The sequence below is a fragment of the Eleutherodactylus coqui genome, chromosome 7 (genome assembly GCF_035609145.1).
Source record: "Eleutherodactylus coqui strain aEleCoq1 chromosome 7, aEleCoq1.hap1, whole genome shotgun sequence".
Taxonomy (NCBI): Eukaryota; Metazoa; Chordata; class Amphibia; order Anura; family Eleutherodactylidae; genus Eleutherodactylus; species Eleutherodactylus coqui.
The window spans coordinates 56817517-56843080 of record NC_089843.1 but is presented as its reverse complement, the minus strand read 5'-3'; the positions used below and the strand labels follow the sequence as shown (position 1 = coordinate 56843080).

General features: G+C 43.9%; 1 protein-coding gene across 1 annotated transcript in view; it reads right to left on the bottom strand.

The window, feature by feature from the left end:
• Nucleotides 1-23144: 23144 nt before the first annotated feature.
• Nucleotides 23145-25564, bottom strand: part of GRK4 (G protein-coupled receptor kinase 4) — a 208588-nt gene continuing 206168 nt past the window's right edge. Inside the window, exon 16 of the mRNA XM_066573064.1 lies at nucleotides 23145-23730. Coding sequence (XP_066429161.1) covers nucleotides 23677-23730 — 54 coding nt within the window. The 3' untranslated portion in view covers nucleotides 23145-23676. The remainder of the gene's footprint in view (nucleotides 23731-25564) is intronic.

The following is a 25564-nucleotide window of genomic DNA, read 5'->3' as shown; positions in this document are numbered from 1 at the left end:
GGAGGTATAATGCCCTAAGAACAGACAATATGGGAAATGTACAGGGCAAGGAGTATGCCTATATGGAAAATAGCTAAAAAATACTAAAAGACAGAGAAAGCAAGTTAGCTGTGGGGAGAGAATGCAGTAAGTTGTTGAGAAAAGCAGGTGTTTAGGATTTGGGGAAAATAGAGTTTTAGACCAGCAAGTTTGGGAAAGATTCAGAGATAGTCACAAAGGTCGGATAAAAGTATATTGGACAGATGGATTAAGGCAAGTGTAGACACGGCAGTAATGGGTTATCAGAGAAAAGGAATCCTTTTATAGTCTGTGTCCCCCTATGACATGAAGCAAGTTCATGCAGTATCTGTGGACAATTATGTGACAAATAACCACTACTGTTTCTCTTGTATGTAATTTAATCTTTGTTGTACATTTTAGTCTCCTTCATACAAGTGTAAGAAAGTTATACCCCACTCACATCTGTGGGGGCTTTTAGGAATACAAAAGTAAAAAATGCAGAAAATGTTGCGCTGTTATAAGCTCCTAGCATGTTTTTTTTCTTTACATGTTTAACTATTCCCTGCCGTTAAACTAAAACAACTTTGTTTAGTCTGTGTTTCATATTCTATTCATATTTCCACTTGGACATTCAGAGAGATATACCTCTTGTAATTACTAATGATTAATGTTGTTTAATGTCTGAATATTCTGGCTGCTTTCTAATTTCTTAGCTATTATGTTTTTTTTACAAAGAGATAAGTCAGTTATTTTCATTCTTGCACCTATTCAGGGTCATAGAAAGAAAGAGAAGGAAACCAGCGTGAATGGAATAAGAAACTTGTAATAAATTAAGTGAATTATACTGTCTTAAAGAAAGGATATAGGAATTTTAAGGTATATGCTAACGTTATTTGTGTAATTGTCAGCTCTGTGATTGGTTGGACGTGTGTATAGCTGCTAAATGCTGTTAGTATTGTACTCTCTCTGTGAGAATGTTCTGTAGTATAAATGTCTCTAGTCAGCCTTTCTGTGGAGGATTATATGGTTCTTAATATTTATATGAGAGAGACAGACTTGACCATATGGATGGATAAGAGTTAATGACCAATGTTCAGGCTGTGATGAATGTAAAATGTGTGGTACAGATATTGACTGGGGATAAAAGTTTTTCTCCCCCCTCTGCATATGCAGATTGCAAATTTCAAATGAAACCATGAAGAAGCATGTGAACAGCCAGAATCAAAGGGGTGGAGCTAGATGATGTAAAAGTACGTAATGGGTCATCCCTCTCTTGTCCACAAAGGAGGGGGGGTTGAGAATCTTGGGCAGTAGGGAAAAGTTTTTTTTTCTCAAATTTGATGAGACATTGCAGGCAGGATCAGATTAATAAAAAATTTGCTTAAGGAAATCCCATTTCCAATGTGAATAGATGTTTGTGGATTATTCTGCCCTATTGTAACTCATGTCTCTGTTATTGGCACTGACATCTTACAAGCCTTATTTGCATCCATCAAATTCTCACTGGATGGATCTGTACGGGTTGAGACCTCAGGTGCCAGTTCAGAAGAATTTTGCTAACTAATTGTTCTCTTGGAGAATCCGGCTCATGTGTTTGTCCCGACAGCTGCTGCAGAAACTCAGTTTTCCACAGGTCCTGAGAAATGGTGGACCACCTCCAAGACAGACATAGGGAAATTGAATGTACCCCCTATGATGGTATATCTGAAACTAGGATACACACACCCTGGGTCAAACAGTATCCCCTTAGTTTCCCACAAGAAAAATGTTGTTGGGGACAATGGGGGCTTTGCGCGAGATATGTTCCCCAGCAAACACACCTCTTTTTTCAGTCAAGAAAGACACAAGAAGGTCAGCCAGACACCTACCGCATGGTCCATGACCTCTGCAAGGGCAGCAAGGTTACGGTTCTGGACTATCCCCTACGGTAGTGGTCCTCACCCCTCATGACATCCAGTGCATACTCACGCAAGTGCAACCCAAGCACTTATCTCTGGCCTGTCAGATCTGGCTACAATGTGCCCTCTTCATGCCTCCTAGCATCTCTTGTCAACGTTGTACTACCTTGAACCCAGCTACTCTTCCTTTAATCGAGTATCCCGTTTCAAATGGGGGAGGGGGAGGCATAGGGGATCTAGGTATTACAGATCAGCTATTTTTAGTTTTTTTGCAACAAGATTTTGACCTACTTGAAATGGAATATCAGCATGATTGTCTAGCATTGATGCAACAAGAAAATTCAGGTTATAAAACAGTTACTGGAACCCCTGTTAATGCATATTTTGAGCTTTTTGTAGATAGTACCAGGGTGAGGATTGACGATTCCACACCGGATATGCAATCGTCACACAACAAGATGTCCTAAAAACAGAAGCACTGCCTTCGCATGTCTCAGCACAAGAAGCAGAACTGAAAGCCCTCACTGAGGCATGTAGAGTGGAGGAAGGTAAGACAGCAAACATTTACACTGATTCCCGGTATGCATTTGGCATAGCTCATGATTATGGCCCAATATGGAAGGCCAGATGGTTTCTTACCTCATTAGGACAGCCAATTAAGTATGGTGCAGCGGTGCAGAGTCTCAAGAAGGCCCTACTTCTACCTGACAAAGTGGCAGTCCACAAGGTAAAAGCTCACGACAATTTCTACACTGGAGAAGCAAGAGGAAATGCCCTCGCAAAAAGCACAGCAAAGGCAGCGTCCCTCCAGCCGTGGAAGAAAGAAGATACTGACAGCACAAGTCAGAGACAATGATTTGGACATTGACAAAAACTTGGACATTGGTATGCTAAGGACTTTACATTTACAAGCCAGCAAGGACGAAAAGGTAAAATGGACTAAAAAGGGAGCAGCAGGACAGGACAGCGTATGGCGAACAGTCAACAGAACTTGCCTACTTCGGTCTCTGTACCCCATGATGGCCCAGCTGATGCACGGAAAGATGCACTTATCGAAAGCAGCAATGATGTCGATGTTTGAACGAGGACAGGTGGCTCCTGGGTTCTCTGTAGCTGCTGCATCAGCATGATTGTCTAGCATTGATGCAACAAGAAAATTCAGGTTATAAAACAGTTACTGGAACCCCTGTTAATGCATATTTTGAGCTTTTTGTAGATAGTACCAGGGTGAGGATTGACGATTCCACACCGGATATGCAATCGTCACACAACAAGATGTCCTAAAAACAGAAGCACTGCCTTCGCATGTCTCAGCACAAGAAGCAGAACTGAAGGCCCTCACTGAGGCATGTAGAGTGGAGGAAGGTAAGACAGCAAACATTTACACTGATTCCCGGTATGCATTTGGCATAGCTCATGATTATGGCCCAATATGGAAGGCCAGATGGTTTCTTACCTCATTAGGACAGCCAATTAAGTATGGTGCAGCGGTGCAGAGTCTCAAGAAGGCCCTACTTCTACCTGGCAAAGTGGCAGTCCACAAGGTAAAAGCTCACGCCAATTTCTACACTGGAGAAGCAAGAGGAAATGCCCTCGCAAAAAGCACAGCAAAGGCAGCGTCCCTCCAGCCGTGGAAGAAAGAAGATACTGACAGCACAAGTCAGAGACAATGATTTGGACATTGACAATGATTTGGACATTGACAAAAACTTGGACATTGGTATGCTATGGACTTTACATTTACAAGCCAGCAAGGACGAAAAGGTAAAATGGACTAAAAAGGGAGCAGCAGGACAGGACACCGTATGGCGAACAGTCAACAGAACTTGCCTACTTCGGTCTCTGTACCCCATGATGGCCCAGCTGATGCACGGAAAGATGCACTTATCGAAAGCAGCAATGATGTCGATGTTTGAACGAGGACAGGTGGCTCCTGGGTTCTCTGTAGCTGCTGCATCATTTGTCAATTCTTGCATGATCTGTGCCATAAGCGACTCAGGACAGAAGGTAAGGAAGCCACAAAAACACTTGCCTAGACCACTCTACCCATTTCAGAGATTGCAAATTGACTACATTCAGCTCCCACCTATTGGGAAGTATGAATATGTGCTTGTTGTTGTTGATATCTTTTCAGGTTGGAGGCCTACCCTGTTACCAAGGTAAATGAGTGGGTAACTGCAAGGAAGCTCATGAATGAGGTAATCTTCAGATATGGGGTACTGGAAGTGATTGAGTCAGACAAAGGTACACACTTCACAGGTGAAATAATGCAACACATCATGTCTGCTCTGGGTGTATCCGAGGCCTTTCACACACCCTACCATCCACAGAGTAGTGGGAAAGTAGAAAGGATGAACGGTACCCTGAAATTAAAAACACAAAAGGCAATGGAGGAAATGGCCAACCTTGGACTGAGTGCCTTTCATTAGCCCTTTCCTCAGTTAGGTACATACCTAATAGGAAGATAGGATTGGCTCCCTATGAAATTTTGTTTGGAAGTGTGCTGTACTTTCCTCAACAATTGAGGGCACAGTTTGGGACACTGATGACTATGTACAGTCTTCTAATTAAATGTCTGAAAGTAACACACGACCAAGTGTTCTCTTCTATTCCAGATCCTAATTCTTTTGAAGGTACACATGACCTCCAGCGTGGAGATTGGGTTATCATCCAGAGACATGTGAGGAGAATTCTGGAACCCAGATTTGATGGTCCCTAACAGGTTCGGTTGACTACCAGCACTTCAGTCAAATTGGAGGGAAAACCAAATTGGATCCACGCCTCACACTACAAAAAGACAACCAAACCCCAGGGGCAATGAGGCCTGTATCCCTCACGGCCTGCGGTATAACTGTCATTGTCTTTGCATTCTTCCTCTTTGGTTTCCCACCTGCTAGGGAACCAGAGCATCTAAGGCATAGAAGGGGATGGATGCAATGGGCAGAAGAGCATGACAATATGTGGGAATACTAGGCCTGGGATGTATTAAATAATACTAATATGTGTATAGTAAATCTTAAGAGCAGAAAATACATACTGCGTACCTGCCTGTTGGCAGTACCTACCTCAATTTCAGTTCTAAAAAGTGTATTTACAATTATTCATAATCACACAGAGGTAGGGGAAAATGATATTTAGAATTTTGTAAATATCTATCACTACTGTCCAGGGTACCCACAAGTAGACTACACCCAGTGGGCAAATATGACCAAGTTTCAAGTCAGAGGGGTGGCGGGAGCAAAAGTCTGTTATAACTTCACCTGCAACAAGTCTAAGATAGGGTAATGTGCACAAATATCACTGTCAGGACTGGGGTCCGGGATACTGGAGGTCCCTGACAAAACCCGCAACCCCTGTCCCTACCTACTTGCCCCGCTGGGCTAAGCCCCAGAGCAACAACTGGGCAACGGTCCCTATACTCACTAGAGAAGGGGGACACAGGCAATGTCAGGTCCAAAAAACAGGGAGTCAAAACACAAAGTACGCGGGTGTAACAGTAAGACCAAACTAACACTGGCACTAGTATGTAGACACAGGCAGGTTTAAATGCTGTCAGAGCTCCCGTCCCAGCAGCTGATTGGGGTGGGAAGTCTGACAGCAGCTGAGTACACCCAGCAGCGCTGGGGAACCCACCCCCAGCCCTGCAGGAGGCAGAGGAGAAGAAGCATGCTGGGTTGGCATGGTACAGAGGACGCGGCGCTGGGCAACACCCGCCGCATCCCTAGCAACCCGGCGGCCAGGGGAGATGACTAGGATCGGGCTTACCTGCGCTGATAGCAGCTGAGTACACCCAGCAGTGCTGGGGAACCCACCCCCAGCCCTGCAGGAGGCAGAGGAGGAGAAGCATGCTGGGTTGGCATGGTACCGAGGATGCAGAGTGGGGCAACACCTGCCGCGTCGCTAGCAACCCGGCGGCCAGGGGAGATGATAAGGATCGAGCTTACCTGCACTGCACGGCAGCCGCTCGTGTGACAGGATCGGCGGTGGGGGCACAAGGGACCCGTGAGCCGCCAATCCTGACAATCACTCAATCAGGTGTCAACAACATCTGATTCAATGATATTGTGTAACCAAACAAAATGCCAAAGTATGACCAACCGTATGAAATATAGCACTGTAAAAAGTTACATACAGGCTGAGTCTTTTCTTGCGGGAATATTACATATCATTTGTATGTTGTGTTGCTGCATACAATGTATACCTTCTTTAATATCTCTATGTATGGGATGTTTTGGACACACCAGAAAGAGTCTTGATGAAACTCTTAGCTTAACTACGCTATAAGCAGAAATAATAATAATGTAATCTGTCATTTTACTTAGTGGTAATTTTCTATTATTTATTCATTTGAGTATGTGCAATTTTTGGATGTTCTGTGGAATACGGAGACAAGCAAAGTATTTGGAGTCTCTCCCACTGCAATATCTTTGAGACAGTAAAGATCCGGACCAAAGAACTGGCTTGGGTGGAGTAAAACCCTGGAAAATAACACAACTATGGACTCTTTCTCATGATGAAGTGTTTCAAATGGGGGATGCTACAGGCCCCATTTGTAAAGGCTACAGGCCTAAAAGATGGCCTACAAAGACTCCATGATGTCTCTTTTGCTTGTCTGTTATATTTAGTTACACATATATATTTGTATGGTTTTCAACTTTCACCTAGACATATGCTAGATTTTACCTTGACTAATCCAGCTGAAAAATTAATTGGACCACCACAAAGTTTCCTGTACTGCGTTCTTATGTTAACCCTTTCCAATCCAATGTCGGGCCTGCCCCGACATCATCATTTCCCTCTATAGCTCCGATGTCGGGACAGGCCCGACATTGCAGTGCAGGAGTGCATCTGCACCCGATTATCAGACACATCAAGTGCAGATACACTCCTGCACTGATCCTCATCAAGGACCCCCGAGGAGAAGGTAGAAAGGGTTTGTAACCCTTTCTGCCTTCTCCTTTACACATTACATAGCGCTCAATTAGCCCTATGTAATGCAGAGAGATTCCGGACGGCGATCATGTGACCGCCAGTGTTACCTGACTCCCAGCGGTCACATGAACGCCGAGTCGGGAGCCTGCACCGTGGGGGGAATGCGGAAATACTTCCACATTCCCCCCGGGGTGCAGGCTCCCGGCTCGGCGTTCATGTGACTGCTGGGGGTCAGGTAACAAAGGTGGTCACATGATCGCCGTCCGGAATCTCTCCGCATTACATAGCGCTAATTGAGTGCTATGTAATGTGTAAAGGAAAAGGCAGAAAGGGTTACAAACCCTTTCTGCCTTCTCCTCGGGGGTCCTTGATGAGGATCAGTGCAGGAGTGTATGCGGAAGTATTACTTCCGCATTCCCCCCATGGTGCAGTGAGCACCTGCACCCTCCTGGACTCTGTCAGTTCAGGAGAGTGAAGGGAGAATGTATTTTTTCTCATCCATTCTCCACAGCTCCAATTTATTTGGAGCTGGGGAGAATGGATGAGAAAAAATAAATGGATTGGAAAGGGTTAAGATATTTCTTGCCAAAACTTATTAACGAGCTTTACGGGTTGTATCTCAAGGCTAAACATCTGCAGAGAGAAGAACACATTGATAAGAAACTGATGTATTAGGAAACCGCTATTAATTGTATTTGGTATATAGCCACTCATTTTGTAAAATCCTATAAAGAATGAGCGTATGGTGGAATAAACCAGAATGCTACAAAGATAACACCTTCTCTGTGTGTCTTTGCGTTCTCATGACTGGTCATATCACTATAATTTGGAGCCCATCAGTATATCAGGAAACAGTTGAATTTCCCTAACAAGACCATTTAGGGATCTGTCTCGGGACATGCAAATTGACAAACTGTGATAGCTGACGTCATATCGCGGATTAATAATAATGTGGTCGGAGATTCTACCCCCCAAAAATGGTGTGCTTTGCCAGGTCCATTAAAGGGTTAGACAAAGTTCGCATTAAACCTAATAGAGAAGTGTCTCGTTTTGTGGGGAGAAATAGAGGTGTGGCAGTTAGGCACAGGGAGTTGGATTCAGGGGAAGGGAATTACTGGAGAGATGACATCATGCACTTGAATGCCATCGGGATGGATTTATGGTTATTGGGAGTTCAGGAGGCTATAGAGTGTGCCCTGGTGTTGTTGGGTGCGGCGCAGGCTTGAGGGGGTCAAGCCATGCTAGCTGTGACATAAAGGGGAGGTCCTGAGAGTCAGCAAATCGGGTTGAGGGGTGAAGGCAGGGACTAGACCTTCCCCCCCTTCTTCTTCTTAGTGTTCGTAGGTGGAGCTGTCGCCTCGAGATTTTGACAGGGCGGTGCCCTGCAAAGATGGGTTGAGTGGCTAGTCCGGGCAGGGCTAGCAGGCCTTGGTGTCGGGAGGTAGGCGACTAAAAGCCAGTTGGTGAGTGTGGGTCTCCCAAGCTAGTTGGTTTGTGGCGGGAGGCAAGGTTTGGGGAAATAGACTTTCCTGAGTCAGGTGGTGTGCAGCAGGGGGGGCAATACAAAATATTTCCCTGCTTGGTGAGGCAACAGATTAGTTTTGAGGCTCCAAGGACCTCTCCTAGTTTTGTATTGCAATGTTATGTTTTGTTATTTTTTAATAAAATGGCTGCAGTCCAATTTAATCCCAGGAGTGTTGTGTTATTTGGTATGTCAGCTCAATTTTTTCGCTATTCAATATGCTGTAGGTGCCATATTAGATATGATTAATATACAGGCCCGAATATCCCTTAATGAACACACATCTACATAGAGTGCACTCCAAAAAGCATCTGACCTTTATTTAGTCAGGTAAAAGTCTATATAAGTTTTCAAACACAGAAGAGGTGGGTCATTCAGGTACATTTACAACACTTTTTGTGTGCTGATAGGTCATTCTTATAGGGAGGTATTTGTGAGGTAGCTGTCAGCTCATTTACCAGGGAGGAGCTTCCCTTGAGCTTGCTCTATTCATTGTCCAGAAGAAATACTTCCTGTTTCTCTCCAGTCATTTCCTGCCCTTTAGCACAAAGACATTCCTTTTTGCCATGTGGCGGTAACTTGAGCCCTTGAGATGTCTTCTGCTGGTCAACAAACCAGTCTGACCTGTTACTTGAAACAATACACTGTACTCTCAATTCATATGGGGGGTGGTAGTACCTTCCTGCAGAGGTTTAGATTAGAGACACAAGTAATATCCTTCAGCTTAACATCTTCACAGCTAACAACAAAAAAATACATATACCAAAAAGGCAAACGTCTCAGTCATCTCCCACAGGGAAGAGGGGTATGGTCGCGGCCGTAGTGACTTTGTTATACCTGTGTCATGTTAGATAGGAGTGTTCTAGTCCGTGCCAATGTGAATTAGAGTGTAGGCCTGGCCTTCACCGTCCGTGTGAGTAAGTCAGTGATCAGGATATTAGACAATAACATTGCACAAGAAGTAGGAACTACTGGAATTACTTCATAGGTTTTAAGTAATGCAAATTTACGTTTTGCAATACAATATTGGATTCAGAGTTTCCTAAGGGGCTTTCTCTTTTTGTCAATATAGAATAGTGCAATCTGCTGGCTAGAGCCAGTACTGCAGTATGTGACATGCAGGAGAGGCCCCCAACAACAGAGCGGCCAGCAATATACAGGAAGAATACCCTGTCGGACATCTTCAGACATCAGAGCTGCACAGGCTTCAGAATGTAGGAAGACGTCAGACAGTGGATTGGAAAATGTTAGAGGGTGTTTATTACTTATCACAGGGGTTACAATTATAATGCATGTTGTAGACATGTTTTGGACAGAATATCCTTCCTTGGGCTATGATACCAGAAAGAATTATAAAGTTGTCCGTTATCCTTGAAATCATCAGCGTCTAAACCCCTCTATATTTCATACATTATTGCTTGTATTTGTTAGTGTGAATCTGCCATGCCTTCAATGAGGTTTTCCCTGTACACACGTAATACTGTGGACTGAGAAATATTAAATGCCCGCACAAACTTTGGAAATAAAATGTCCCATCCGTCTGGCACTCACTATTAGGCCTTGTTCACGTTGCCTCACCCTGCGTATGCTGGCCGGGGTTCAACCTCGCTCACAAGATAACTCAAAATTTATACAGGTGTAGATGTTCCTAAGCCCTTCCCTGAGGTAACGCCACTTCATAATCCATTTACATACTGCTATCCCATGACCGATGGCACACTTTTTTTTTGGATTACAGAAAAGCGTGGTAAACTACATTTTTCTATACCACAAAAGAAAAAACACACATACAAATGTAAGGAAGGTGAAACGCAGTAAAAAAAAAAAGCATGCACTCTTGAACTGTATGACTAAGTTGTAGTCTGTAGGGATATGAAACAATAAGTTTCAAAACTTTTTTTCCTGCATCGAAAAATACCTTTCAATTGAGGGGCTGGTCACATCATGTTTTAGCCATAAGAGAAAAGCCCCTTAACCCCTTCCCGTAAACAAGCGCTCCATTACATCCTAATTGCAGTGTCCTTATGACAATAGAATGTAATGGTGCTTTCAGCGGATTGCAAGAGGACATAGTCTATGCTTGTGTCATCTGCAGATGTTGCCTGTAATATACAGCTGATATGGCGATGCTACAGCTGGGATAGCAGATAGAAAGTGAAGGAAATAAAGTAAGAAAAAAAAGACCCCCCCCCCCCCACCACAAAAAAAACAAGCATAATAGGGCAATCCTTACTGGGGTTATCCATGAAGCGTCCACCTGTATACATCGGGCTCAGAGCAAAGCGCTGCTCCAGCCCCCGTGTAGAAGCCGACACTGCAAGTGCAGCTCTCATTGGAATCAATGGGACCCTAGTCTGCAATTACAAGCACAGCTCCCATTAATAATGAGTGCCAGCTGCTACACATGGGTTGGAGTAGCAGCTCCGCTCAGGCTCCGCTGCATCCCAGAGGTCACTTCTTGGATAACCCCTTTAAGGGTTAAGTAAAACAACAGTATTGCACCGATACATTTTGGAGAATCTACCCGACTGACCTATAAATGGATTTATAGATATTTCAAATAGACTTGGCCAAAACATCACTTTTTAAAGAGAAAATGGTACCTTCCCTTTTCATGACCTGGGGAGCTTTGTCCAGATGCTGCCGCAAAGAATCAGGGATAGACTCGAAAACAGTTTTTACTACCCTATTTCCCCCAAAATAAGCTTCTAGGAAACAAAGCAGCAGGGGACTAGAGACAGATTTAAAAGGAGAGTATAGTTTTTACTTAATTATATATTATAAAAGTGCATTCTCACAAGGAAGATTTTCGTGCAGATTGTGTTATAGATCTGTAGTTGAGGAACGAAATTTCGACTACAGAAGTCATGTGACTGATGAAATGCCTGTAAACAATACAGGCGTTCTTGGGACTGACAATATTCTACCAGGGGGCCAACACTTTGAGTAAGGGCCCAAATTGTGTGAACTGCCCCAGGCCTTTGGTCCCCTTCATCTGTTACTGCAAGTAGTCATTCATCTATGAATAACTGCCGTTTTACTGTGAATGGAAGCAGGCAGCCAGAAACAAGCTCTGCCCACTCCGTCTCCATTCACTGAAAGATTATGACTACCGTGTAGCAATAATCAATGGGACGACTGTTGGGTGCTTAGGTGCTCAGCAATCATGCCATGTAAAAAGACCCTTGGATGGTATGAACTACATTGTATGGTAAAAATAATTATAGCCCAAATTAAAGTCAATACTGTCACTTTTAGACAAGTTGAGGAATATGAAAGTTCAGGAAATATGTCCTCGCAAAACTCTAAAACCATCAGCATCTAGATTTCTAAGCTTTAGGTGGTCCACAGGAGAACACAGTGACATTCCTCTTGTAACGGCCAAGCTGAACGTGGGTGAGACCACAGGGATTGCAAGATGGTTGTCACGGGTGGCTCTGTAATCCCATCCGGCAGTGGCGGTAATGGTGCGCTGCTCAGCTGTCACACAGTGGCAAGAATAATGTATGAGGATACATTTGGATTAAGCAATTGTTTTGTCACGGGTGACACCAGTACTCCAACCTGAACTCAAGTGCAGTGATGGCGAAATAACTTGAGACAAGTCTAGTAGCTTGTATAAGTAAACTGGCAGCACGCAGATTTACTGAAGCTTTTTGTGATAACAAATGAAATAAGGTTGAACTTTGCAGCCTCAAGGATGCAGCAAAGCCGACAATGATGCAGTAGTTTAACAAGTGGAAAACAGTTGGTTTGTACCTTAAACAACACTTTTCTTCAACTCTCTCTCTATTTTCCTAGAGGTTACTCAGTAATTATTTTCCCTCAGTTTTGGAAGTGTAAGATGCGGGTATTGGATGAAAGTAGAGAATGGTCACTAAACTAATCTTGGCTTTGAATTCACTGCATAGTTTAACTCAGTGCTTTGTGGAACGCTGGCTACCAACTCAGATCTCCTCACAAGGGAGCAGAATGGGACCTTGCTGCCTTGCTGAAACACTGCTCACACGGCCAAACTGCTAACATACCTCCTCCTCCGACCACAACTTGCTGCATACTCCTTTCTCCTCCAACTGCTCTCTGCTCTAACCCCTCCCTTCACTTCCTCTCCCAGCTCCCACACTTTTCTCCTCTCCACCCATTCTGCATAGGGACTCATGCTAAGGTTTCCCACTCCATGCTCACCCTCCAATGAGTGGAGGCTTGGCATATAACCAATAGTCAACCAACTATTGCCACACTTAAAGGGGTTGTCCCGCGGCAGCAAGTGGGGTTATACACTTCTGTATGGCCATATTAATGCACTTTGTAATATACATCGTGCATTAAATATGAGCCATACAGAAGTTATACACTTACCTCCTCCGATGCTGGCGTCCCCGTCTCCATGGCGCCGACTAAAGCTGCCTTCTCCTTCCATTAGACGCGCTTGCACTGTCCGGTCTTCTGCTCTGTTGAATGGGGCCGCTCCGACATGCTCGCGCCGCACATGTCTTCTGCGCATGCGCAGACCAGCTCTCCGGCGCCAGCACGCCAGAGCAGCCCCATTCAACAGAGCAGAAGACCGGACAGCGCAAGCGCGTCTAATGAAAGGAGAAGGCAGCTTTAGTCGGCGCCATGGAGACGGGGACGCCAGCACTGGAGGAGGTAAGTGTATAACTTCTGTATGGCTCATATTTAATGCACGATGTATATTACAAAGTGCATTAATATGGCCATACAGAAGTGTATAACCCCACTTGCTGCCGCAGGACAACCCCTTTAAGCTCTCAGATTAGGAAGGGAAGAAACAGCGTTTCTCCAACGCACGGCACCATCTATGCCTAAGGGAAGCGCATAGACAGGCGTGCCAGAAAAAAAATTGATGCGATTATTCTGGAGGACCCTCTGGGCCGCTACACTCCCAAATAACATCTTCGATTGAAGTCTTCTGCTGCAGTCATTTGAGGCGAGAACCATGAAGTACTTCAACATCTCTTAACATCCATAGTGTCCTACATGCCAGCTGATAGTTGGCCATCTATTCCATGTCAACAATAATACTGACTATAATTGTTCCATATGTTATAGAAGGGGACCAAAAACTAAACACGGGACCTTATGAAAGTGAGGTGATTTTCTGAACTCCCCTGACCTTACAGTTAGTGGACAGCAATCAGTAATGCAGAAGAAATATAGGACACTGCATGCATGTGGTAGCAAGAGACAGTTGGCCTTCCATATGGTAACCTGACTCTCCGCACCACTGCAAAAGATCATGTTGTTGCATGTCTGAGGTATTTCCTTGGGGCATATCAAACAACTAAAGGATAGGAAATAACTTGCTGATTGTGGGGGTCTCACTGCGGTGACCCCCATAAATCCCAAGAAAGGGGGTCCTGTGTCTCCTCCGTCCTCCTCATTGAGGTATAACAGCACCACTCCAAGCGAGGAGCCCAATTAATGGGGCAAATGTCATGCAAGTGCGCTGCCACTCCATTCATTTTCAATGGGACAGTGGAGATTGACAGGTATTTCTGTCAGCCCATTTAAAATGAATGGAGTACCGACCGTGCATGCTCAGCCAGCGCTCCATTCACTGTAACGTCACTGCAGGTGGGAGAAGCAAACCCACAGTGATGAGAAGATGGAGGGGGTCTCAACGATGAGATTCCCACTGATAAGCTAGTTATCCCCTATGCTATGAATAGGGGTATAACTTGTGAATTTGGTACAACTCCTTTATGTTTTCCAAGTAGGCCTAAGCCTTGAGTATTGTGTCACTAAGCTGTACTGCCTAGCTCCTTTCTCGTGCCCCAGGGAACTTTATCTAGTAAAAAAAAAAAAAAAATAGTCCTCTTACACTCATGGATTACCTACTGCATGGTGTTCCTCACAAGCTGTTCTTTGGAAATGCCTCAACAGCATGGAATGGATGTGGAATTAATTAGTAAGCAAAACAGTGCCAGAATATGTTTCATATTTTAGATTTTTCAAAGTAGCTCCCTTTTGCTTTGAAGACAACTTTGCAAACTCTATACATTCTTTCAATCAGTTTCATGAGGGCATCACTTATGGCCCATTTACACATAACGATTATTGCTCAAAATTAGTTCAGACAGACTAAGTTGTTTAAACTTTCGGCCCATGCAAAAAGGCCATGAGAGGGGCATTGTCCGGATGGCAGTGCAACAGGACGAACGAGGCTACAGCTCTGTGCAAATAACAGAAAAAGGGGCATTTCCCCCATAAGTGGCACCCCTACTTTCCCGCAATCCACACCAGTATGCCCGCTGGTGTCAACACTCAAGGGGAATCCGCTCTCCACGGATGCCAGGAAAATCACGGCTTACTTGTAGGCCTGACGCCGAGGCCTTAATTTACACGTTACAACTGACTACACTCCCACACTGGCAAAGGTTCAGCTAACAGGCGTCGCCAGTGGCACCCAGAGCTCAGCAGGAGTCAGTGGCAGATAGGAGAAGCGGTCTCTGGACTCCCATTGCGGAGTTCAGAGCACTGGAGCTCACCCGCGTCCAGAGCCTTTTTCTCCACCTCCCCCGCTGAGTACCCAATGACGCTGAGTGACCTCTGCTCCCACAGACAGGAGACCGAGATATACTCACTGATCCACGGCAAGGGGACATCCAGGTAGTGTTGAGGTGGTGCGGCGAACACCCGAGAGTGCAGTGAGCAGGGACTCTGAACGAGGCGCTGTGGTATCAGTGCAGAACTTCAGCTGCTGGTAATCTATTAAGCATTAGTGGCCGGATCTGGTATTACAACCACTATACTCGCACCTCAATACTATTGAAAGAAATTGCAATACATTTAACGCCACTTAACGTACTATTCTCCTCCTATATTAAATAATCGCATTTATACAAAAATTACCCGACCAATTAAAGCCTGCAAGTTCACCATCGACCTAATTCACAGAACCTTCGTGGCTAGGTGCGGACAACTTAGCAGCCTACCGGAGAACATGGAACCTCAGTAAGGTTATATCCACACCAAGCGAGTCTATGAGGATATTTTTATAAGAAGACCCTCTTTTCATTAAATTATAATTTTCTCCCTCCACGCTTTCAGTTTGAACAACACAATATACTAAATTATGAGCCCATCTAAGCTCAAGCCAGTAAAAAAACAAGGACAAAGTGCTCACTCAACAGCTAAACAATCCAATAAAATACAACCCACTATAGTCCCTCAGGATGCCTCTTCACGGTCAGGTGTTGCGGATGCTTCCCTTACCCTTGACTCAACCCCAGCGTGCCCTAACCTGCTGGAAAAAACAACTGCTCCCAACTCAGAATCCCTTCTTTCTCAAATACAAAATTTGCTACAGAAAGAATGGTCCAAAACTTCAGCGGATATCACTACTAAACTAAAGAAATCTGTGATCTAAGACAATGAACATCGAACTTAGAAGAACATATGGACAATGTTACTACAGTGCTTAAGTCCCATGAGAAAGACGTGGAGCAACTCCATAACAAAGTACAATTCCTTCATGATAAGCTGGATGATGTGGAAAATAGGGCCTGTAGAGACTATTTAATTGATTCAAGGAGGCCCCATATTCATAAAAACCTGCAACCGACCATGACTCCCCTATTTAAACAGCTATGTCCAGAAATCCCAGCCAAAAGTCTAGAAATGGGTAGCGTTCATAAAGCCCTATACGCCCATAAACCAGGGGACCCCCCTAGAGAAATAATACTTGAGCTACATTTTCACTATGCCTGAGAATAATTGCTCCAGGTGGTCCAATCCTCTCCTAACCTAAGGTTCCAGGGTCATGCATACCAGCTCTTTCTTCACCTGGCTCCATCAACCATGGCCAAGAGAAGAGCTCTGAAACCCTATCTGGAGGTTCTACAACAAAAGAACATTTAATACCATTGGAGCTTCCCTTTTAATCTCGTCTTTATATACCTGGACAAGGTGCACACAGTACTTTTTCCTGAAGGGGATAACAGCTTTTTTGAGAGCCTACAAGTACAGCAGAAGTCTCCTCAATAACATACCCAACCCCATCACTGAAATTCAGTCCTCCAACTGGATCTGTCGCCAATAAAAGCCCTTAAATTCTAAGAACTGTTGCTATAATATGGCTCGATTGCCTTATCGGGATACTTTGAAAAGTTCAGCTTGTATTCCAATATTTATTTTCCCCCTCTCCTCTTCTTCTTTCTTTCTCAATTTTTCTCTGGAGTTTCTATTCCTTGAGATCCTCCCTAAAGTAACCAAACTACGGGACTCCTTGGTCTTTTGACATAGTTAAAGGTTTTATATTTTCTGTCGTTGCAAAATAGATGTAATTTAAATTCAAGTCTTACAATTACTGTTGTGGCATAAAAGATGTAAATCGATTAAACTTTGTTGGATAACTTGTATTACTGCCCCCTGCTATCTTCCACCTATTATCTAGCCTTATTTGTTTAAATTCATTTATTTTACTTCCCCTTCACATTCTCCTTGGGTCTCTCCTCATTTTCTAACAGAAATCTTGCAAAGCGATCCTTACTGGTGCTGTTGTGGTTTGTTGTCCATTAAATTTACATCTGTTATGATAACAGGAACAGCTCCAGAGACCAATTTCTTCCTCATTTTACCAATTGTTTTTACGGTTAAAACTGTGTATGGGCCATCCCCTCCTTTGCCACCTTCTCTTTCCCTCCCCTCCTTTCTCATGAGGTTTCGGTCCTATGATATTTACACTGCATAACCCATTTCATGATTTATCGTGGCTATAAAAATAACATCCCATAATGTGCTTTAACTCTCCCCAGAAACGTTAAAAAGCCTTCAGTTACTACAAAAGCGCTCATACTGACATTTGTTTACAGGAGACCATTTTTTTCTAATAACTCCTCCCCACGCTACATTTTTCTCCCCACTACCCTGTCTTCTATTCAGCCACTGCCCCGACAAAAAACACAAAAGGCGTCACTATTTGTAATGGTAGATCAGTTGTTTCATCCATATAACTACTATAGCATACCCTGAAGGACAATATTTGATGCATATTGGCTCCATCCAAGTCATTCCAGTGACAATAGTGTCGTACTACACTCCAAATTCTAGACAAACTCAGTTCCTATTAAAACTGCTTGAACTTGTTGAGACCAATAAAGTTGGTATAGTTATCATATGTGGTGACTTCAATTGCATCTTTGACCCGAGCCTATACAGAAATGCCATTTCCCTTCCAACCACACTCCCCAAAATACTATATCTAATAATTTTAAAACACTCCTCCACCATCATCCAGTTGATGACTGGCATGAAAAAAATCCAACAACAAAGGATTTAAAGCATTACTCAGCTCCTCATTCCTTGTATAGGAGAATTGATCATAACTTAGTTTCTGCCTGTTTTTTCCACTGATAACAAATTCTAATATCCTCTCGGTCCCCTGGTCAGACCATAGCCGAATGTTAATCACGCGTAGCTCCTTAAGGACCAAAACAACCAATACTACATGGTCCTTAAATAACTCACTCCTGACAATCCCAGGCTAGAACAGAACTAGACCTATGCCTTAGAGACAAAAATTTGATGGTCTCGTCAACACTACTACAGTGTTTCCCCTGAAAATAAGACCTACTACAATAATAAGCCCTACCCTGATTTTCAAGGGGGGAGGTGGGGCTTGAAATATAAGCCCTCTTCCAAAAATGAGCCCTGGCTACACTACATGACAAAAAAAATACTCATTTAGCAGGCACCATCCCTCTCGCTGCTATCCAGCGCTCCAGCAGTCTTCCGTGTAGTCCTCAGCGCTAAGAGAGCACCCTCCTCCTGGTAATGGGGTTTGAATACTCCACCTCGAGATTGCTGTGATTGGTTCGGGAAGATCGCTTCAGCCAATCTGAGCTCAATGAACCAATCACAGCTATTCAATGAATGACATCATTGAATGGCTATGATTGGTTCAGCGAGCGCCGGCTCTGGTTGGCTAAGCCGGTGTTCCTGAACCAATCACAGCAATCTTTTGCTGGAGGCGGGGGAATTCAAGCTCCTTTATAAAGAAGAGAATGCTCTCTCAGCACTGAGGACTACACAGAAGACTGCTGGAGACCAGCAAGAGGGACCCGGATGGTGCCTGCTAGGTGAGTATTAGGATACCCCCTAAAAAAATAAGACACTGTGCCTCTTTTGGAGCAAAAATACATATCTGTCAGCCTCAGGGCATTCCTGCCATGTTGCTCTCTCTGGATGTATACAAGGCCTTTGACACCTTGAATTTGCCATATCTGTTCTCAGTACTCAAATACTGAAAGTTCTTTACTGAATTTCTCACAATGCTAAACATACTATATACATCCTCTAAAGCTTTTGTATGCTACAAGGGTTTTGGTTCAGATACCATAACAATTCACCGAGATACTCGGCATGGCTGCCCTTTATCCCCTCTACTCTTCATTTGCAACCCCTTGCAATCAAAATTCGCAATAACCCAGATATTAAGGGAATTTAGACTGCATCGATTCATCACAAGATCTGTATGTTCGTGGACGATATTCTAATAATGGTATCCTCTCCTCACCACAATCCCTAATCTACTGGTGGAACTGTCCAGGTTTGGGTCTATCTCTGGACTGATGATAAATAACGCAAAATCTAAAGCATTTAATCTCACCCTACCCCCAAATCTGGTCTCCCAAATTCAAGCTAATTTTCCCTTTCAATGGCTTTTAGGGTCACTGGACTACCTGGGCATAAAACTAATTTTTATACATCTCTATATACCCAAAATTATATTTCTGTCCTCTGTAAACTCAGGCTGCTTCTAGAAAACTGGAACCGCTACCAAATCGCATGGGTAGGAAGAGTAAATTCTTTGAAGAGGACACTCCCTCTTAAACTCCTATATTTCTTTTAAACTCTTCCAGTTCATGTCATATTCCAACAAATGTCTCTTCACTTTATTTGGGAGGACTCTATTCCTAGAGTCACACATTGTACCTTATAAAGGCACAGACTGCAAGGAGGATTGAGTGTACCACACTTACTAAAGTATTATCAAGGCAGTACAGTTAGCTCTTCTCCACACTACTAATAATGTCCCACTCTGGCTGTCCTTAGAGGCAACCGAAGTCTAACTACTTACTATAGATTCAATTCTGTGGACCTCACCAAAACATAGACCCACTATCACCAACCCTATTACAAAACACATTCTTAAGATCTGGGACTTCATTAAATACTTTGGAAAACTAATCTCTCCCCATTTACACCTTCTGTATTTTCTACAAAACCTGTTATTCTCTTCAGGCAATGATTTGCCTCAATCCTTTAAAGCCTGGGCCGACAATGGTCTCTCTAAAATATATCACTTACTTTCGCTGTGGGGTGTTACTTTGTTTCCCACCCTCCAGAGAAAGTATAATCTGCTGTCCTCTGAAATATTTCAATACCTGCAATTAAAACACTTTTCTTATCTTCTAACCTTAAAAATACAAAATCCCCTTTGAATTATATTACCTCAGGTACCCAAAGGTCAAGGCCTTATCACACAGATATACTTGGACTCGTCCATTCATCATATTGTACACAGGTGACACACTCCACATTTGGTGGTCCTGCCCCAGAGTTAAAGGGGTTGTCCCGCGCCGAAACTGTTTTTTTTAAAATTCAATAGGCCCCCCGTTCGGCGCGAGACAAACCCAATGCATGGGTTAAAAAAAACAAAACGTTTAGTACTTACCCGAATCCCCGCGCTGCGGCGACTTCTTCCTTACCTTAGCAAGATGGCCGCCGGGATCCTCACCCACGATGCACCACGGGTCTTCTCCCATGGTGCACCGTGGGCTCTGTGCGGTCCATTGCCGATTCCAGCTTCCTGATTGGCTGGAATCGGCACACGTGATGGGGCGGAGCTACGTGATGACGCGTAGAAGGGGGCGGAGCCAGAACTCCGCTCGTGCCGAGACCCAAGAGAAGGGAGAAGACCCTTCTGCGCAAGCGCGTCTAATCGGGAGATTAGACGCTGAAATTAGACGGCACCATGGAGACGGGGACGCCAGCAACGGAGCAGGTAAGTGAATAACTTCTGTATGGCTCATATTTAATGCACGATGTATATTACAAAGTGCATTAATATGGCCATACAGAAGTGTATAACCCCACTTGCTGCCGCGGGACAACCCCTTTAAGACACTTTGTATCAGAGTCTACTCATTAATATACACAGTAACCTATTGCAATATATAGAAGAATCTCTGGGAGGCTTTGCTAAATAAGCGTATTGAGAAAATTCCCTCAGCCTCCAGGAAACTAATATCCTTTTTATCCCTAGCTACAAAACAAATCATCGTCTAGTCGTGGAAAAAGGTTTCCCTGGATTTCTTGGCAGTAAAACGCCAAATGGATTGGTATTTAATTAATGAGACATTAATATTAGAGATGAGCGAACGTACTCGTTTCGAGTAATTACTCGATCAAGCACCGCGATTTTCGAGTACTTCAGTACTCGGGTGAAAAGATTCGGGGGGCGCCGGGGGGAGGCTTGGCGGCGCGGGGGGTAGCAGCGGGGAACAGGGGGGAGCCCTCTCTCTCTCTCCCTCTCCCCCCACTCCCCGCTGCAACCCCCCACTCACCCACGGCGCCCCCCGAATCTTTTTGCCCGAGTACAGAAGTACTCGAAAATCATGGTACTCGGGCGAAAAAGGGGCGTGGCCGAGTACGCTCGCTCATCTCTAATTAACATCAATAGTCAAAGATAGACATGAAGGTTTTCAGAAAATTTGGACCCCATGCATAAATTACATCCTCCCTTCCCAAAATAGCAGTCCCCCAAACACTGCGTAGGTTACCATTTATAAACACAAGCACATAGCCCTGTACTCCTCCATCAGACACTGACCCAACAAGATAAGACACCCCTCAATCCCAATTGTCCTCCCCTCCTCTTCATCCTTAAGCAGGTTGGCCCTGGCCAGGCTATTATTGAAGTAGTTATTTCTTGGATGCAGATGTTCATACATAATCTGAAAGCTCTTATCATTCATAAGAACATTTATGGAATCATCACTTAATTTGGTATTTTGTTCGATTATATTGCAATCACATTATGTTGTCCTTGCTAAAAATTTCAAAATGTAATAAAAATTGTTACAAAAAAGGGGGCCATTAGAAGGTTTTTTAATTAACAGGTATACCTTGACAAGAGTTAACCTGTGGAATTTCTTGCTTACTTAACGTGTTTCAGATCACCAGTTGTGTTGTGAAGAGGTCGAACTGGTACACAGTCCCATACAATGTTTAGCCCTATTCAACTGTTGTTATAATCCACATCATGGCAAGAACCACTCAACTAAGTAAAGAGATACAAAAGTCCATCATTACTTTAAGACATGAAGGTCAGTCACTCCAGAAGATCTGAAGAACGTTGAAGGTGTCCCCAAGTGCAGTCATGAAAACCAAACGCTATGATGAAACTGGCTCTTATGAGTACCGCCCCAGGAAAGGAAGACCAAGAGTTACCTCTGCTGCAGAGGATAAGTTTATTAGAGTTATCAGCCTTAGAAACCACCAATTAGCAGAAGCTCAGATTAGAGGCCACATAAATGCTTCACAGAGATCAAGTACCAGATACATCTCAGCATCAACTGTTCAGAGGAGACGGTGAAACTCAGATCTTCATTATAGAACTGCTGCAAAGACGCCACTGCTGAGAATCATCAACAAGGTGATGAGACTTGCTTAGGCCAAGAAACGCAAGGAATGGACATTAGACCAGTGGAAATATGTACTTTGCTCTGATGAGTCAGAATTTGAGATTTTTGCTTCCAATCAGTATGTCTTTGTGAAATGCAGAAAAGATGAATGGATGGTTTCTACATGTGTAGTTCCCACCATAATGCATTAAGGAGGTGTAATGGTGCTTGGCTGGTGACACTGTTGGCACACTCAACCAGCATGGCTACCAGAAGTATTCTGCAGCAACAGTGCATCCCATCTGTTTTGCACTTAATAGGACCATCATTTGTGTTTCAACAGGACAATGACCCCAACCAAACAAACCTCCAGGCTATGCAAGGGCTATTTAACCAAGAAGGTGAGATATGGAGTGGTGTGTCAGATGACATGGCGTCTACAATCACCCAACCTAAACCCAACTGGGATGCTTTGGGACGAGTAGGACTGCAGAGTGAAAGAAAAGCAGCCAACTAGTGCTCAGCACCCCTGAGAACTCCGTAAAGACTTTTGGAAAACCATTCCAGGTGACGACCTCATGAAGCTGACTGAGTGAATGCCATGAGCGTACAAAGCTGTCCTCATAGCAAAAGGGGGGCTACTTTGAAGAATCTAAAATATTAAACATATCCCAGTTTGTTTAACACTTTTTAATTTACTATTTAATTCCATATGTGTTCCATCATAATGTTCATGTCTTAAATATGAATCTACAATGCAAAAAAAAAATCATGGAATGAAACAATGTGTCCAAACGTTTGACTGTTGTTGTACATTTAGCCACAGTATAGAGATTGTGGATGGTTGGAACCAGCTGTCATCAGGACCACTAATCCATATGAAGGTTGTATGTTCTGCACAACAGATAAGCTAAACAATAGAGACAAGAGGGCAGCTATGCATGGCTACAGTGGCTAATAATTTCATCACGACCTGTGATACCCCAATGCTCTTGTCCATCAACAAAAATGGATCAGGCCCTTTCTTAATTTTAACTTTTTAAAAACAGATGTCACAAAGAAAAAGTAGCACTGCGGGCCTGGCAGCAAAAGGGTTAACAAAATACAGCATTTTGCAACGCAAGACAACAATGAAAACATAAATAAAACAAAAATGGAAAGTTCTCCTTTAATCCACAAATATAGCTCAGAACCATACAAACAGTACAGACAAGTCCTTGCAGTGCTGCTTTCCACCCTCATGTGGCGGAGTTGGGTAGGTGGCCCTTATTCACTGTGTATACATACCTATGTATCAGGGGGGATGGGCGACCCACGCTGTCGCACTGTATGCAGTTAATGCCGCTAACACAGACTGTGGCTTTAAATACTTTCAGTCATTGAAGATAACATGGTGTGCATATATTGGCATATTATATATGTAGAATTCATATACATATGCACACACAAACACACTATATGCATTGGAGTGGTACGAATATGGCCTTTTTTTTTGTACAATACACTTTGTGAAAATATACATCTTAACAGAATTCAAGTAGAAATGTACAAAATCTGTAAACTCATACAGAATTCTTTGTTTAATTTATAATACACCTTTACAGTTCATAGATACAATAAAATATTTGCAGTTTAACGCTCTAGGATTTGATTTTTTTGGCTATTGGACAGTGGTTCATGGTCTGGAGGCCTCTTCATCATCATCACTGTAGGAGGATTTAAAGCAGACCTAGGAGGGGAAAAAGAGAGACGTTAAAGTCATAGTAGAGGCTCCACAAATTCTTGCATAAATTAGATTTGCCACTCTGTTAGTACTCTTCCCTTATAGCAAGCCAGCGATGATGTCATTGACACTGGGTACATGTGCAGCCAATCACCATCTCACTTCGGCTGGCAGCAGAAGTCACATGTGCCTGTATTGGGAGGACATCATTGCTAGAGCCAGAAGTGAAGAGTAGTAACATAGTAACATAGTTCGTAAGGCTGAATGAAGACAATGTCCATCTGGTCCAGCCTGTCTATCCTCCTGTTTTGTTGATCCAGAGGAAGGCAAAAAACCCCAAGAGCAGAAGCCAATTAGCCCTTTTGGGGAAAAAATTCCTTCCCGACTCCCTAATGGCAATCAGACTGTTCCCTGGATCAACCCCTAATAGTAGGCGAACCAAGCACTGGCAGAATGTGAGCAGCGTGTATTCAGGTGAGACCGGTCTTTATTGTTCTACCTGCACCCTCAGCGGTTTTCAATTTTTTTCTGTCTGCATAACCCCTTCAAAGGAATTCTGTCAGTAGATTGTATGGCCATAAGCTAATTGTGTTATAAGATGTGCCAGAGGGGGATGGGGATAGCATTATCTTTCATTTTTTTCATCAGATGCTCCAACACCGAAATATCCCACTTGCCGCACAGTACGTGTATGACAGCAAATTCATTGGATGGGTAAATCATCTCCGCTAGTGGTCTGGTCTCTTTTCATCTTCTTCATTCTATTCACAAGTCCCTCCAAGAAGCCATGCATTTCAAGACCTTCTACACCTGCACCACACTAGGGAATCCGGCACATGTGCAGCGACTTTCTGGTAGAGGCCAACATCAGAAATGACGTCCTGTGCAGGCGCTGGATTCTGTAGTTGCCGCAGGAGATGTCGGTTGAGATCTGGTGCATACGCGTGATGTAATTTATAACATGGATGGCCGCCACAGAGTAACTGCGCATGCACCGGACCAGTTAGTGCAGCGCAGGCGTCTGAGAGGGGCATGTTAATAGAACGACGGCGCAATAAAAACCTGGACCACTGCAGGAGGTGATCTGCCTATCCTACAAATAAGCTGTTTGTTGTATACCACGAGCAAGGCATAACAAGCAGGATATTTCCACATTGGAGCTGAAAGGTGCCGATATCATCATCCACCTCTGTCAATCCTAAAAGAGAGCAAAATCAACTGACAGACTTCCTTTAAAGAGACCCTCCGGTCCTGGACAAACAAAGGTGGCCACAGCACTTCTCTGACTACCTGAAGCATACTATGCATTAGTATTCATCATGCTACTTTGATTGGCCAGTGCTGCCCATGCGATCAGAATTGGCCAGCCAGTAGTGTCTTAGAGTACCGCTGCATACTAATACATAGTGTACATCAGGTAGTTAGAGAAGCGGTATGGGCATCTTTGTGGGTCCAGGACTGAAGGATCGTTTTAAAAAGGAATCTGTCGCCATGTTTTTGCAGCCCTCACTGAGTGCACCATACGGCAGTGCCTGTCAAACTGATTACAGCAATATGTCTGCGGTGTGGATCAGTGCAGTAGTTTTGGAGAACCTTGCATTTAATTAGTAGCAACCAGACACAGAACTAATCCTGCATCTTAAAGGGGTTGTCCCGCGCCGAAACGGGTTTTTTTTTTTTTGCATAGGCCCCCCGTTCAGCGCAGGACAAACCCAAGGAATGTGTTGAAATTTAAAAAAAAATTTTACTTACCTGAATCCCCTCTCTGCAACTTCTTCCTTGTTTTCCTCCAAGATGGCCGCCGGGATCTTCACCCACGATGCACCGCGGGTCTTCTCCC